Below are 15383 nucleotides of genomic sequence, written 5' to 3' on the forward strand. Positions count from 1 at the left end.
AGGGCCAGCCCCGGGCTTCCGGGAGTCCGAGCTCCAGCTGGGAGCCCTGGGCGGGGGTCCCCCCCGCCTCCTGCCAGTGGGCGGCCCACCCCTCCCCTGCCTTTGATCAGCATCTGTTTCTCATTAGAGATTTTATTTATAAATGTATCACTTCTGTAGCGCTGGAATTTTGTTTACAAATAGAGGTTACCAGAGGACAAGGGGCGGGGGGAGGGGGCTTACGTGGTGAGCGTAAAGCGTTTGCAAATAAAATTTATCAACATCTTTAGCCCAAGTATAGGCTGTGCTAGGCCCCACTCCAAACCCATTAAAGCAGGACATGGGGGGCTGGACATGGGGTAACCCCCCCGCGGGGCTGCTGCTGGCTCGGGGCCGCGGCTTCCCGCGTGGCGGGCGGCCTGTCCGGCCACCTCGGCCGTCCCCTTCTGCAGCACGCACCTGCGCGCCTTTGGAAGCGCTGCCGGGCCCTCGGTAGGGTCCCTGGGTGCCGCAGGAGGGTCCCGCCCGGCAGATGTCAGCAGGGACTGGGGGGCGGGGTCAGCTGGCTTGCAGGGATCCAGGTCCAGGTCCAGGGACCACAATCGAGGTGGACCACGGAGGACAGGTGAGGGGGCCCACCCCGTGTCGGCCCGAGGGCTTCACTGGTCCAGTGAGGGCAGGAGTGCCAAGGACACCGAGACCAGGGGTCGGCCAGAGCCAGCGCTGCCCGCCAGGCGGGGCCAGCCCATCCCTGAGGCCGGCGTCCGGCCCGCTGTCCCCCCGCTGTGCCCCCAGCGACCTTCACCTTGGGGCGGCTCCTTGCTCAGGCTGCCCGCCACGATCTCGCGGATGCGCGCAGGCACAGGGGTGGGCGAGGCTCCCCGGCCGTCCCCACGCACGGTCAGCGCCCGGTCTTCTCTGCTCGCCGTGGGGCTCAGGACGGTGGTCTCCAATCTCTGCAAAACACCGACCGGAGCCCCTGGGGCTGGAGAGCCTCCTGGACAGCAGCCCACCCCAGCAGCCCGCGGACCCTGGGGCCCTGGGACGGGACCGCCCGAGACCGGGCTGGTCATCGGGGCACCGTGACTTGGTCTCCCCTCCTGCAGGACGGGGCTGCGCCTGCCTGAGCCACGTCGAGGCAGGGAGAGGACCCCTGGCATATATCACATGCCAGCGTGGGGACAGAAAGCTGGCCGCGGGGCCGGCGTGCCCACGATCGAGGAGACAGGGGGTCCAGGCTGGGGCTAAAAGGCACCTCCCTGGAGCCCCCCTTGCCGGCCGAGGCTGAGAGGGCTGAGGTGGGCACGGACCGCGCTCACCAGGGTCCAGGCGGCATGAGGGTGCTGGAGGCAAGTGGCCCCCATGGTGGGCAGATGTCAAAGGACCATGGGACTCTGGTGGCCGGGCCACCAACCGCCCAGCTGGACGGCGAGCCCAGCAGAGCCGACGCTGGCACTACGAGTCCTAGGTGGCAGCCACGGGGCTGCGAGGGCCACAGCCAGGGCTCCCTGAGCCCCCGCCACCCGCCGAGGCCCCCTACCCCCACTACTGGGTGTGCTGTCTTCACTCCAGCTGCCTGGAGGTGGGTGAAGCTGTTAGAACCGCTAGGCACCTCGGGAAGAGACACTAAAGGTGTTCTTATTTTAAAAAAAGGGAAAAAGAGGAGCTCCAGCTCCCCCGGGACTGCTAAAGACTGAACTTAAAGCAGCGAGGGACCCAGGGAAGGGCGCCCAGACGCGCCCCGCGGGACCCGGGCAGGCTGGTGCAGCCCAGAGGCCCTGCTGGCCCCAGCCGCCCACCCCCTCCAACTTGTCACCGTGCCCCCAGACCCTGCCCATCCCCTCAGAGCCACAGTGCGCTCCTGCCCTCACCCCGGGCCTGTGCACTGGTGTCCCAGCCCCCTGTGGCCCCACCCCTGGCCCTCAAGACCCTCTGCAGTCCCACTTCCCCGGGAAGGTCCCGCAGGCCCGGGGCCGCTGCAGGAGGCTTTCTTGGTTGTGGCCCCACTGCCCCATCCCGGCCCCCACTGTGCCCCCCGTTCTCCGCCTGGCACAGCCTCTTGCGGTCCCGCTCGGCCTTCATGTCCTGCCTGGGCTGCCGTGCTGCCCCCAGCTCCCCCGGACACGTGGCCAGCTCCAGGCTGCCGAGAGCCACCCCAAGACCCAGCCTCCAGCCAGACACTCCAAGAGGGCCCACCCCCCAAGTGGTGCCCGCTGGCCCACTAGCCCCGGCCCCGCAGCCGCCCAGTCCAAGCCCAGGCCCTGAGGGCCCCTGCCCCTCCCCACAGCCCCCTGCAGTGAGCGGAGGTTGTGGGCGAGCAGCCGGCCGGAGGTGGGGGCCTGGCGCTCAGCAGGGGGATGGCCTTGAGGCCGGGGAAGGCCGTCTGCAAGGGCGAGCCCCTTGGATTCAGGGGGACGCCCGGCTCCCCTTTCTGAGCCTGGAGGCCAGTGGGTGCCCAGGCCAGGGACCCCTGGCAGCTGGAGCCACAGCCCCCACTTCCTAGGAGGAAGGCAGCTGGCAGGGCCTGGGGGTCATCGTCCACTCAGATGCCCCCATTTTGAACAGGGGACCCGAGGCCTAGCGGGATGGCTGGACCTGCCCCGCCTCGGACGCGCCCCGCCTCCCCGCCTCCCTCCCCTCCGCCCCCCGCCGCCCCCTCCCCGCGCTCCCCGGGGCATCCGCGGCGCCACCCGCTAACGGGAAAGCAGCAGCGCGGCATGAACTTGACTCATTCCTAACATTTACAGAGGGTCCCTTATTAGCCCACAGTCCCTGGAGGCGCTGGGGGCGTAATGGGTTCCAGCTGTGGCCGGTGCTGGGCGGGGGCAGCCCGAGCAGGAGGGGGGCGTGGCGGGGGGCGGGGGGCCCTCCCCAGCTCCTGCGCCTGCCCGCCCGGGGAGGGGGAGAGGAAGGAGGGGGCCAGCTGGGCGTGAGGGCAGCCCCACCCTCCCGGAAGCCGCGAGGGGCAGGCAGGGGCGGGCAGGGGCGGACTGTCACGAGGCGGCAGGGCCCGCAGACCTCCCTGCCTGGACCCACCCCGAGGCTGCCTCCTTCCCTCAGCGGGGGTCTGGCCCTGGGGGCTCCGCTGCCCACCCTGCAGCCTGGGCTGGGGGCCACGAGCCTCCCATTCTGCGGCCACTGGGCACTGCCTGGGGTCCCAGCACCCACCACCACCCCCGCCCCAGCCCTGCCCCGAGCTCTGCAGGCTGCCTTCTGCCCCGATGGTGGACCTGCAGGGCCACGGGCCTTCCTGACTGTGGGTCCTCCCTGGCCGTGTGTCCATCCTGGCCGTGGGTCCTGCCTGGCCGTGGGTCCTCCCTGGCCATGTGTCCATCCTGGCCGTGGGTCCTGCCTGGCCGTGGGTCCTCCCTGGCCGTGTGTCCATCCTGGCCGTGGGTCCTGCCTGGCCGTGGGGTCCATCCTGGCCGTGGGTCCATCCTGGCCGTGGGTCCTGCCTGGCTGTGTGTCCATCCTGGCCGTGGGTCCTCCCTGGCCATGTGTCCATCCTGGCCGTGGGTCCTGCCTGGCCGTGGGTCCATCCTGGCCGTGGGTCCTGCCTGGCTGTGTGTCCATCCTGGCCGTGGGTCCTGCCTGGCCGTGGGTCCTGCCTGGCCATGTGTCCATCCTGGCCGTGGGTCCATCCTGGCCGTGGGTCCTCCCTGGCCATGTGTCCATCCTGGCCGTGGGTCCTGCCTGGCCGTGGGTCCATCCTGGCCGTGGGTCCTGCCTGGCTGTGTGTCCATCCTGGCCGTGGGTCCTCCCTGGCCATGTGTCCATCCTGGCCGTGGGTCCTGCCTGGCCGTGGGTCCTCCCTGGCCATGTGTCCATCCTGGCCGTGGGTCCTGCCTGGCCGTGGGTCCTCCCTGGCCGTGTGTCCATCCTGGCCGTGGGTCCTGCCTGGCCGTGGGTCCATCCTGGCCGTGGGTCCTGCCTGGCCGTGGGTCCTCCCTGGCCATGTGTCCATCCTGGCCGTGGGTCCTGCCTGGCCGTGGGTCCTGCCTGGCCGTGGGTCCTCCCTGGCCATGTGTCCATCCTGGCCGTGGGTCCTGCCTGGCCGTGGGTCCTCCCTGGCCATGTGTCCATCCTGGCCGTGGGTCCTGCCTGGCCGTGGGTCCATCCTGGCCGTGGGTCCATCCTGGCCGTGGGTCCTGCCTGGCCAGGCCGGTTGGTTTCCCAGCCAGGCCCCAGGGGGCGGGCTGCTGGCTGTGACCTGGCAGCTCGTGGGGAGACTTCTAGAAGCCTCCTTGGGAAGCTCGGCCAGTGGGAGTCACAGCCTTGGGCTTGGGGACACCAAACTGGACAGTGGACTCCCCGCTGAGCCTGGCCACGCGCCTCCTCCTGCCCCCGGGCCATGGCGGCTGCCCGGCACCCTCCGCCTCAGTGCAGCCCGCGCGAGGGGCCCCCAGGGGGCCCCCAGGCCCTGTGGCCTGCCACGGCCACGCGTGGGAGCCAGGTCCCCGCCTGAAGGAGCCTGTGAGAAGGCAGCCCCTTCCTCATGCCACCTGCACTCCCACTCCATGCGGGGAGCCCCCACCCCAGGACCAGAGCAGGACCCCCGCTAGAAGAGGTGGGCTGAGCCTGCACCTTGCCCGCCTGTGAACACGGGGTGGGGTGGGCGTGTGTGACCCCAGCCTGCCTGGGTGCAGAGACCCCGGGGCCCACGGCTAGGTCCAGTGGAGCGTGGGGGTGCAGGGGGGACTGGGGGGCCTCCCCATCGCCCCTGCCAGGCTCCCCAGGCCCCCCAGCTCCTCCAAGGCCCTGTGGCTCAGACGGTGGGTGGGGCTGGGCCGCTCCTTTAGAAGGGGGTGGGCCTGGGAGGAGACCCGAAGAAGCAAGGTGAGGAGGCGACAGGCAGGGGCGGGGCACCCATCGCTCCCGACACGGGTGGAGCTGTCCCCATCCCCCCACCCCCCCCCACGCAGGGGACCCCGCGGGGACCAGGCGCTGCTGTGTGCGCCCTCCCCCCGTTAGGGTCAGGGTGCCCCGGCCAGCCCATCGGGAGCCAGCGCCCTGGCGGGAGTTGGGTCCGGCAAGACCCGGGCGTCCAGCCGGGGTGCCCCTGGTGAGACCCCGCGGGCCTCGGCGCCTCTCCCGGCCGAGCCCAGGCCGCGGCTGCCCACGTGGGCCCTGGAGGGGCGGCGGGGCGCCGGGAGCCGCACCCCGCGTGACGCCGCTGGGTGGGCGCCCGGGGCAGGGCGCAGGCTCTTCGGGGGAGGGGCGCGCCAGGGGCACCGCCCGAGGCCGGGGGTCGCGCGGGGCAGAGGCCGGGGCGCAGGGGCTTCCCGCGGGGAGCGCGGCCCCTCTTCCAGGACCGGCGGGAGGCCCAAGGGAAGCGGCCGCGGGCGCTGCCCCCACCCTCCCACGTGGACGGCTCGGACCCCCACCCCGGGCCCCCCGCAGCGCCGTCGAGGCCCCCCAGGGGCCGTTCACGTCGCAGGAGCTTCAGGGACGGAAGCTGATCACGTGCACGGGGGCCCAGTTCACTCGCCCCCTCCTCAGGGGCGGGAGGACGGCCCGTACGTGCTGGTTCCCGGGGGGCCCGGGGCGGGGGGGGGGGGGGGAGAGGGGGGTGCCCCTCGCCCGCATAAGGGAGAAACCCGGTGGACCACGGTGGAGCCAGCCAAGCCCAGCGGCAGGCAGGAGGGGACCAAAGCCCAGATTTAAAGTCGCCCTAGGAGAGGGGGCGTCCCGCAGGCGACCCCGACTCGACCAGGACCTGATCCCTGCGCCCCCACCCCAGCAGGCAGGGGAAGGCGCGAGCGACGGAGTCAGCCCTGGCGAGGCGGCCGCGCTACAGCAGTGCCGCCGTGTGGCCGCCGGCGGTACTGCAGGCCCCCCTGCCCGGGCGCCGGGGCTGAGGGGCTGGGGTCCCAGGGGGCCCTGGCGAGGGCGGTTGGAAGGGAAGTTGGGGCTCCAGGGTCCCAGCGTTCGCGAGGCGGCCTGTGGGAGGCCCAGGAGCGTTTCATTCCAGTGTCTTAGCTGCGCCGTTCAGCAAACACTTTCAGGCCCACTCCCTCTCGCCCTTACCGGGCGTCTCACCTCCTCTTTACTGGGGCGGGAGCTCGGGCTGGGGAGCTCGCTGGAGGTCACCTGCCCACGCGGGCTCCCAACGTCCCCCCGCCCCCTCCGCCCGTGGTTGCAGGTGAGCCAGCACCTCCACAGCCGCCCCGGACCCTGGCCCGCCCACCGGCTCTCCTCCACGTGCCCACCCTCCCGGGCCCAGGCCCTTTCGCTCCCCGCCTCCCAGCCCCGCTCAGACCCCCCAGGCCTTGTGGCCACTGCCGGCGTCCGCACAGGGACTCCCCAGGCCCCAAGGCTCCAGGTCGTGGACTTTGGCCCTCGCTGGGGTGGGCTCAGCCTGAAGGACCCCCAGCCGAGCCGGCCGGGATGCCTGCCCCCTGCCCTTCCAGGGCTCGGCCTGCACGGAGAGGGTGCCGGGCCGGCGGCCTCCTGCCAGGCTCCGTTTCCTCAGGAAAGAGCTCCTTTGTGGAGGACCAACGCCTGGCCCCCCAAATGCCATGTTGCCGCAGCTACTCCATTTGAACCTGTGTGCGTCTGGGGGAGCACTGGGGCCCCCAAAATCGTGCCTGGGGCGGGGACAGGTTTTTCTTGGGGGCAGCTTATTTTTCAGCTGATAAGAAATCTAGGCGTGCCTAAAAGTGAGACCTGGGCCAGGGCTTGAACCAGGGGCTGGGGGCAAGGGGGATCCCTGTGCCCCTCCCCCCAGCTGAGGCCAGGCACAGAGTGGGGCTCAGACATGAGCGACTGAAAATCCAGCTGGAGCCCCCTAAGGTATGAATCACTAACTGCAAAATGACTCCCAGCAAGGAGTGCTCCTGCGTGTGAGACCCTGCCTCTCGCTTGCTCCTGTGTCCCCTATGCCTACACAGGCCTCCTGGAGGAGGGGGCCTGTGAGTCGGACCTTGAGGGATAAGTGAGCGGGACTCAGGTCTGGGTGCCCAGGTAGGGGAGCCTTGGAGGCTGAGGCAGAGCCATGGGCAGCTGGTCAGCAGCGAGTCCCCAAGGCCTGCAGGGCTGGGAGGGGGTGACAAAGGGCACGGCGGCCGCGGGAGGAGGCACCGGCTGCTGAAGGCCTGGACGGCGGGCCCGGAGGGTCCCTGAGCTGGGGGACGCGGCCTGTGTGCGCAGAGAGTGGCCCTGGCCGTGGCCGCGTCGAGGCGTCAAGTGCGGCGGGCGGCGGGCATGCGGGTGCTCTTTTCCTCCAGCAGCCTCTGGGCAGGAATGCCCGCTCTGCCCAGCCGGCCACTCCCCCACCGTCCACAGTGCCTTCCACGGGCGACTGCACGCCCCCAGGCCCTGGGGGCAGCCCGGAGACCACCTGCCCACCCTGCCGAGCAGAGACTTCCGCGGGGAGCCAGGGCCGGCAGCAGGACCCCGCCCAGCTGCCAGCCCTGCTGCCCGGCCCGGCAGGTCACCGCATCGACCTGCCCTCCGGAACCTCCCGGAGTGCCCTCCTCACGCCGCCTCCTTGGCACCTCCCCTTTGGAAATGTGTTTAATCTCTCTGGGGACAGAACTTCTACCCACATAAGCACTTTCCTTCTCTCAGGGCTTGATAAAAGCTGAGTGGGAGCACTGTCCTCAAAGGGTTAAAACCCAGGGACCCCAGACTGGCCTTCCAGGAAGGCTGCAAGAAGTGCAGGCAGGCTGTGTTCCCTGTGCAGCAACTGGAAATGCTGGTTAAGTTACGAAGCTCTCGTTTTAAAAGACATCAAAGAGCTGGGAAAGCAGTGCTGAAAAACACGGGCTGAAATTAGGCAGCAGCGAGAACCATCTGGAGAGGAGCAGGGGTCCAGCACAGCGAGGCAGAGGGCCTGAGCTGGCCCAAACAGGGGCCAGTGCCTGGAGGAAGCAGCCAGCAGAGCTGGAAGCTGGGGCTGCAGCGATAAAACTGGAGACAAGCAGAACCTCGAACCCAGAGCTGTTTATCCTAAAAAGCCTTTGCTCAATTTGGAGGCTGTCGAGGAGACTGGAGAGAGCAGCTGGAGAGCGTGGCAGGCAGCGCCCTTTCTCCTTGCCCGCGTAGAAGCAGAGGCCGCCCAGGGCAGGGCCAGTGGGAAAGCCCTGGCGGGGGGTTGACCTGGAGCCGCTCGAGCTCCTCTCTGCCTGCAGGTGCTTCCTGCGAGCAGGGGACAGAAGCCCAGCTGGCCTTGCCATCCCCTGGGGCTGGAGGACGGCCTGGAGACTCGGGACGTCCAGCATGGCTGTTCCCTCTCACAATGCTCCAGCCTGGAAGAGAACGGCCAAGGGAGGTTCCTGGAGAAGAGCGTAGAATGAAGAGCACGCATACGAGAAACAGGAGAGTTAGAAGACAGCCAGCAGGAAGATGTGACAGCAGAGAGCCAAGGGATAAGATGGACGAAGTAAGTGAGCCTTAGAGAAGTTGACGGTGAATGGGAACGGCCTGCACTCCCAGGGATAAGACGTGCACCGACAGAACGGATAAAAAACACGAGCCGTCTATTAGCTGCCTACAGAAGACAACTTAGATTCAAGGACACAATCAGGCTGCAAGTGGAATGCTGGAAAAAGATATTCCACGCTAATGGCAATTAAAAAATAGCAGGTATAATGATACTAATATAAGGGGAAAAAAGATTTTAAATGTAAAGCTGTCATAAGAGGTGAAGAAGATTACTATATATTCATAAAGTGGAAAATTCACCAGGAAGAAATAACAATAATAAATATTTATGTACCTAACATAGGTGCCATAAAATACATGAGACACTGTGATGTTTAGGTTAATGTGTCAACTTGGCCAGGTAATTGTGCCCACTTGTTTGGTCAAGCAAGCACTGGGCTAACTGTAATCAAGGACATTTATGAACTTTAGTCACTATTGACTTTACGGCAGTGGTAAATCATAGAGAGCTGATGACAATTACATCAATCAGGGAGATTGCCATCAGCAGTGAGTGACGCTTAACCCAATCAGCTGAATCTCTTAAAAGGGGAAGTGATTCCAGCATTGAGAGAGAATTTCCCAGCTGGTCTCTGGACAGCCAACGTCTCCCAGCACTCGTCAAGAACCTTCACTGCCCTTGCATCGGAGCCCCTGGCTGCAGCCCGCCTGCGGAACCTGGACTTGTGCATCCCCACGGCTGCGGGAGAGGCTCTTACAGGACCGCATAATATTGACAGATTTCTCTTGTTGATTCTGTTTCCCTAGAGAACCCTGACTGATACACACACTGGCAAAACTGAATGTAAAAGTAGGTGTCTCTATAATAATAGTTGGAGACTTCAGATAGAACATCAGTACAGAGGAAAAATAAGGAAATTGAGAGCTTGAATAATAGGATAAATGAACTAGACCTGAAGACTTGATAGAGCATTACACTCCAAAACATCAGCATATACATTCTTCTCAAGTGCTCATGGATCTTTCCTCAGAATAGACCACACGTTGGGACAAAAGTCAGATCTCAATACATTTAAAAACACTGAAATTATACAAAGCACTTTCTCTGATCATAATGGAATAAAGTTGGAAATTAATAACAAGTGGAAAAAGGGAAAATTCACAAATTATGGAGATTAAACAATACACTTAAATAATCAGTGATTCAAAGAAGAAATTGCAATTGAAATAAGTAAATGCCTTAAGACAAATGAAAATGACAACACAACATATCAAAACTTATGAGATAGAGCAAAGGCAGAGCTGAGAGGGAAATTTATAGCTCTCAATGCTTATATTAAAAAAAAAAAAAGATCTAAAGTGAAAGACTTAATCACACAACTGGAGGAATTAGAAAAAGAACAGCAAACCAATCCCAAAGCAAGCAGAAGGAAAGAAATAATAAAGACCAGAGCAGAAACAAATGAAAGGGAAATTTAAAAAAATACTGAAAATCAACAGAACAAAAATTTGGTTCTTGGAGAAGATAAACAAAATCGATAAACCCTTAGCTAGATTAAAAAAGAAAAAAAAAAAGAGATAAGATGCAAATGAATAAAGTCAGAAATGAGAAGGGGTACATTACCACTGACCCAGTGGAAATGAGAGAGATCATAAGAGGATATTATGAACTGCATGCTGAAAAACTAGTCAATGTAGATGAAATGGACAAATTTCTGGAAACAAACAAACCACACTGACCCTAGAAGAAATAGAAGACTTCAACAAATGAATCACAAGTTAAACAATTGAAACAGTCATCAAAAACCCCCACTCGATATAGAGGTAGTGAGGACATCACCATCCCAGGGACCACAGGATGAAGGAATAAAATATGCATTAGAGTGAACTTACTGATATTCTGCAATAGATCTATTGTGACTAGTAATGGAAGAAACTGTATCATTGACTTGGAGAAAGTGGCCACAGTAGTTGCTGAGGGCAGAGAGGAGAGAGAAGAAATGAGATATGGGGGCATTTTCGGGACTTGGAGTTGTCCTGAATGATGTTGCAGGGACAGATGCAGGACATTATATATCCTTCCATAACCCACTGAATGAACTGGGGAAGAGTGTAAACTACAATGTAAACTATAATCCATGCGGTGCAGCAGTGCTCCAAAATGTATTCACCAAATGCAATGAATGTGCTGCAATGATGAAAGAGGTTGTTAATGTGGGGGGAGTGGGGGTGGGAAGTGGGGTATGTGGGAACCTCTTATATTTTTTAATGTAATATTTCTGTGATTTATGTAGCTTTAAAAAAAAAGACAATTTATTAATAAAAATAAATAATTAAAAAAAAAAACACTGTCCGAAAATGAAATGTCCAGGACATGATGACTTCATAGGTGAATTTTATCAACCATTTAAAAAGAAAAGGTAATATCAGTCTTGCTTGGTGGTGGACTTGGCCCAGTGATTAGGGCATCTGTCTACCACATGAGAGTGCCGCGGTTCAACCCCGAGCCACCTTGACCTGTGTGGAGCTGACCCATTCTCAGTGCTGATGTGCGCAAGGAGTGCCCTGCCATGCAGGGGTGTCCCCCGCATAGGGGAACCCCATGCACAAGGAGTGCGCCCCGTAAGGAGAGCCACCCAGCGCGAAAGAAAGTGCAGCCTGCCCAGGAATGGTGCTGCACACACGGAGAGCTGACGCAGCAAGATGACGCAACAAAAAGAAACACAGATTCCCGTGCCGCTGACAACAACAGAAGTGGACAAAGACGACGCAGCAAACAAACACAGAGAACAAACAACTGGGGTGGGGGAGGGAAGGGGAGAGAAATAAATAAATAAGTAAATCTTTTAAAAAATACATCAATCTTGCTCAAACTCTTTTAAAAAATGGAATAGGAAGGAATGCTACCAAACTCATTCTATGAAGCTAATATTACCCTAATACCAAAACCAAAAATGACATGATGAAAAAATAAAATTATGAATTTCTTTAATGACTATAGATGCAAAAATTCTCAACAAAATTCTTGCTAACTAAATTGAAAAACACATTTGAAAAATTATACATCGTGATCAAGTGAGTTTATACCAGGTATGCAAGGGTGGTTCAACATAAGAAAATCAGCCATTGTAATGTACCACATTAATAAACTGAAGAAGAAACATCACATGATCATCTCTATTGATGCAGAAAAGGCATTTGACAAAATACAAAATCCTTTCTTGATAAACACAATCCAAAGGATAGGAATAGGAAAATCTTCCTCAATATGATAAAATACATGTATGAAAAATCCACAGCTAACATTGTCCTCAACAGTGAGTGACTGAGAACTTTCCACTGGGATCAGGAACAAGGCAAGGACGCCCACTCTCCCCACTGCTGGTGCTCGTGATGGATAGGCTAATGTGTCAACTTGGCCAGGTAATGGTGTCCATTTGTTTGGTCAAGCAAGCACTGGGCTAACTGTAATACAAGGGCATTTCAGACACTTTAATCGTCATTGAGTTGACTGCATAGATGGCTGGTTGCATCTACAATCAACTGAGAAGACTGCCATCAGCAATGAGTGACATCTCAATAGTAGAAGGCCTTAAAAGGGGAAGTGATTTCAGCATTCAGGAGAGTCTCCATCTCTACTTCAGGCAGCCAGTGTCTCCTGGGGAATTCAACGAGGCCCTTCACCTGAGCCCCTGGCTGGCAGCCTGCCCTACAGAATTTGGACTTTTGCATCCCCATGGTCACATGAGACAATTTTGTAAAATCTCACACTATTTAGAGATATCACCAGTTGGTTCTGTTTCCCTAGAGAACGCTGACTAATACAGTGCTAGAAGTTCTAGCTAGAGCAATTAGGCAAGAAAAAGAAATAAAAGGCACCCAAATAGAAAAATGAGAAGTAAATTTTAGCTATTTGCTGATGATATGATCCTATACTTAGAAAATCCTGAAAAATCCACAACAAAACTATTAGAACTTAGAGATGATTTTAGCAAAGTGGCAGGATACAAGATTGATACACAAAAATCAATACCGGTTCTATACACAGCTAATGAGCAATCTGAGGAGGAAGTCAGAAGTGCAGCCTGCCCAGGAATGGCGCCGCACACACGGAGAGCTGACACAAGATGACGTAACAAGAAGAAATACAGATTCCTGTGCTGCTGACAACAACAAAAGTGGACAAAAGAAGAACACGCAGCAAATCGACACAGAGAACAGACAACTGGGGTGGGTGGGCGGGGGAGGGAAGAGGGGAGAAATAAATAAAAATAAATAAATCTTTAAAAATAAATAAATAAATAAAGTAACTCTAATTGCTATGCTCAGAAAATATGGACAAAATAGGTGAAAGAATTTCACCAGAGAAACTATGTAGTTACAGCAGATTGGAAACAGCAGATTTATTTAGTGCATTGGGACCAGGTTAGTAGAAAATTAATTCTGTACCCAAACTAATGTACAGGGAATAAAGCGAATGCTAAAAACAGATCAGGAGACCTGGGAGTCTATGCAAAAAGTCTTACAAACGAGTGATTGGAGTCCAGTAAGGGGAGGAGAGAAATAATGTGACAGAAGATATATTGGAAGAGATCATAGCTAAGAATTTTCTAAACCCAATGAAAGGCATCAACTTACAGATTCAAGTTTAGCAAACCCCAAGTTGGTTCAATATTTAAAAAGTCAGTGTAATCCACCATATTGGCAGTTTAAAGAAAACCCACACGCTCATATTAATTGATCAGAAAAAACACTTGACAAAAATTCAACACCCATTTATGATGAAATCTCTTAGTAAATTAGGAATACACATGAGCAGCCTCGATCTGATAAACAACATCAATAAAATATTTTATCTTCAACTAAGGTCACACTTAGTAGTGAAAGATGGAATAATTTTCCCCATAAAATTGGATACAAGACATGGATGTGTAGTTTTACCACTTTTATTCAACTTTGTATTAGAGGCAAAAACAAGACATAAAAGGCAAAAAAATTGGAACTGAAGAAGTAAACTTATCTTTCTTCAAAGACAACATGATAGATAGTGTATGTAAATAATCCTAGGGAATTTAGAGGGCAATTTCTAGAATTAATACATGTGTTTAGCAAAGTTACAGGCTGCAAAATCAATATATTGAAGTCAGTTTTTTTTTCTATGTAAGAGCAATACATAATTGAAAGTTGAAATTTTACATTGAAAATACCATTTATAAATTCAACACAATTCCAATAAAAATACTTTTTTTTTTAGAAACTGGCAAGCTGATTCTAAAATTATGTGGAAATACAAAGGAACGAGAATTTCTAAAACAATTTGAAAAAGAAAAACCAAGTTGGAAGACTTCTGTGCCCTGATTTCAGGACCTAGAACAAAGCCATGATGTGATGCTGACACAAGGACAGACAAAGAGCCCCACACCTTGCTGAGTTTGTTGAGTTGACTTTTGACAAAGGTGCTGAGAATTCAATGATGACAAGATAGTCTTATCAACATATGCTGGAAAAACTGGATATTCATATGGAAAAGAAAAAAGGAACTTTCTCTTGTATACACTATGTACAAAAATTAACTAGAAATCTAAGCATACAAGGAAAAACTATAAAATTTCTAAAAGTCCACATAGGAGAAAATCCTCACAAGTTTGGGATAAGCAAAGATTTCTTAGGACACAAAAAGTACAAATCCTAAAAGAAAAAGAATAGTTAAATTAGACTTCATCAAAATAAAAAGTATCTGCTTTTCAAAAGATACTATTAAAAAATGTAATGGCAAACCACAGAATGGGACAAAATATTCACAATACATATTGTTGACAAAGGACTGGTAACTAGAATACATAAAGTACTCTTACAACCCAATAATAAGACTATAAACAACCCAACTAATAAATAGAACAGATAGTTTTTATTTGTGTAGGAAATCCAAAATAATCTCCAGAGAATTTAGCAGTCACTGAATATAAGGTCAATGTAAAAGACTACACTTCTTTAATAACAGCAGTAAGCAAACTGAAAGCAACATTGTAGAAGTACTAATTATAATGGCATCCCTAAGTATTAAATACCTATGAGCAATTGTAATAATGAAACATGTTCAAAACCTCTGCATTGAAAACTACAATACTGAGTAAAATTAAGAAAGACAAATAAATGGAAGAAAAGATTATGGGTATAGATTAGAAGACTCACTACTGAAAAGCTGTCAATTCTTCCTAATTAATCTATTGATTCAATCAAATCCAAAGCCAAATCCTAGTAGCTTTTTTGTTATTATTATTATTATCTAAAGATTTTTAAAAAATTTATTTCTCTCCGCTCCCCAGTTGTCTGCTCTCTGTGTCCATTTGCTGTGTGTTCTTCTGTGACCACTTCTATCCTTATTAGCAGCACAGGGAATCTGTGTTTCTTTTTTTTTTTGTTGCATCATCTTGTTGTGTCAGCTCTCTGTGTGTGCACCACCATTCCTGGGCAGGCTGCACTTTCTTTCATGCTTGGCGGTTCTCCTTACAGGGCGCACTCCTTGCACGTGGGGCTCCCCTATGCGGGGGACACCCCTGCATGGCAGGGCACTCCTTGCGCGCATCAGACTGCGCATGGGCCAGCTCCACACGGGTCAAGGAGGCCCGGGGTTTGAACCACGGACTTCTCATGTGGTAGGCAGATGCCCTATCCATTGGGCCAAGTCCACTTCCCTTTTTGTTATTATTGGCATTAACAAGCTGATTCCAAAATTCAGATGGAAATATAAAAAGTCATAAATAGGTTATGCAGTCTTAAAGAAGAAAAGCTAGGGGACTTAACGCTACCAGATATAAAGACCTGTTATATACATACAGTCATAAATTGTACGGTTCAGTTTATATGAAATATCCATTATTAGCAAATCAATAGAAACAGAGTAGACTTTTGGTAGCCTGGGGTCGGGGGTGGGGGTGGCAGGTAGAAGGGGAATGACAGCTAATGAGCATGGAGGGTTTTGGTGGGGGATGGGGGAGAATGATTAAAATAGTCTCAAA

At 55.2% G+C, this 15383-nt stretch overlaps 1 protein-coding gene across 1 annotated transcript in view; it reads right to left on the reverse strand.

Moving 5' to 3' along the window:
* Positions 1–15383, reverse strand: part of CROCC2 (ciliary rootlet coiled-coil, rootletin family member 2) — a 95699-nt gene that overhangs the window by 62244 nt on the left and 18072 nt on the right. The window contains exon 2 of the mRNA XM_071216023.1: positions 785–935. Coding sequence (XP_071072124.1) covers positions 785–935 — 151 coding nt within the window. The remainder of the gene's footprint in view (positions 1–784; positions 936–15383) is intronic.

This window comes from Dasypus novemcinctus, chromosome 7 (assembly GCF_030445035.2).
Source record: "Dasypus novemcinctus isolate mDasNov1 chromosome 7, mDasNov1.1.hap2, whole genome shotgun sequence".
Lineage (NCBI taxonomy): Eukaryota > Metazoa > Chordata > Mammalia > Cingulata > Dasypodidae > Dasypus > Dasypus novemcinctus.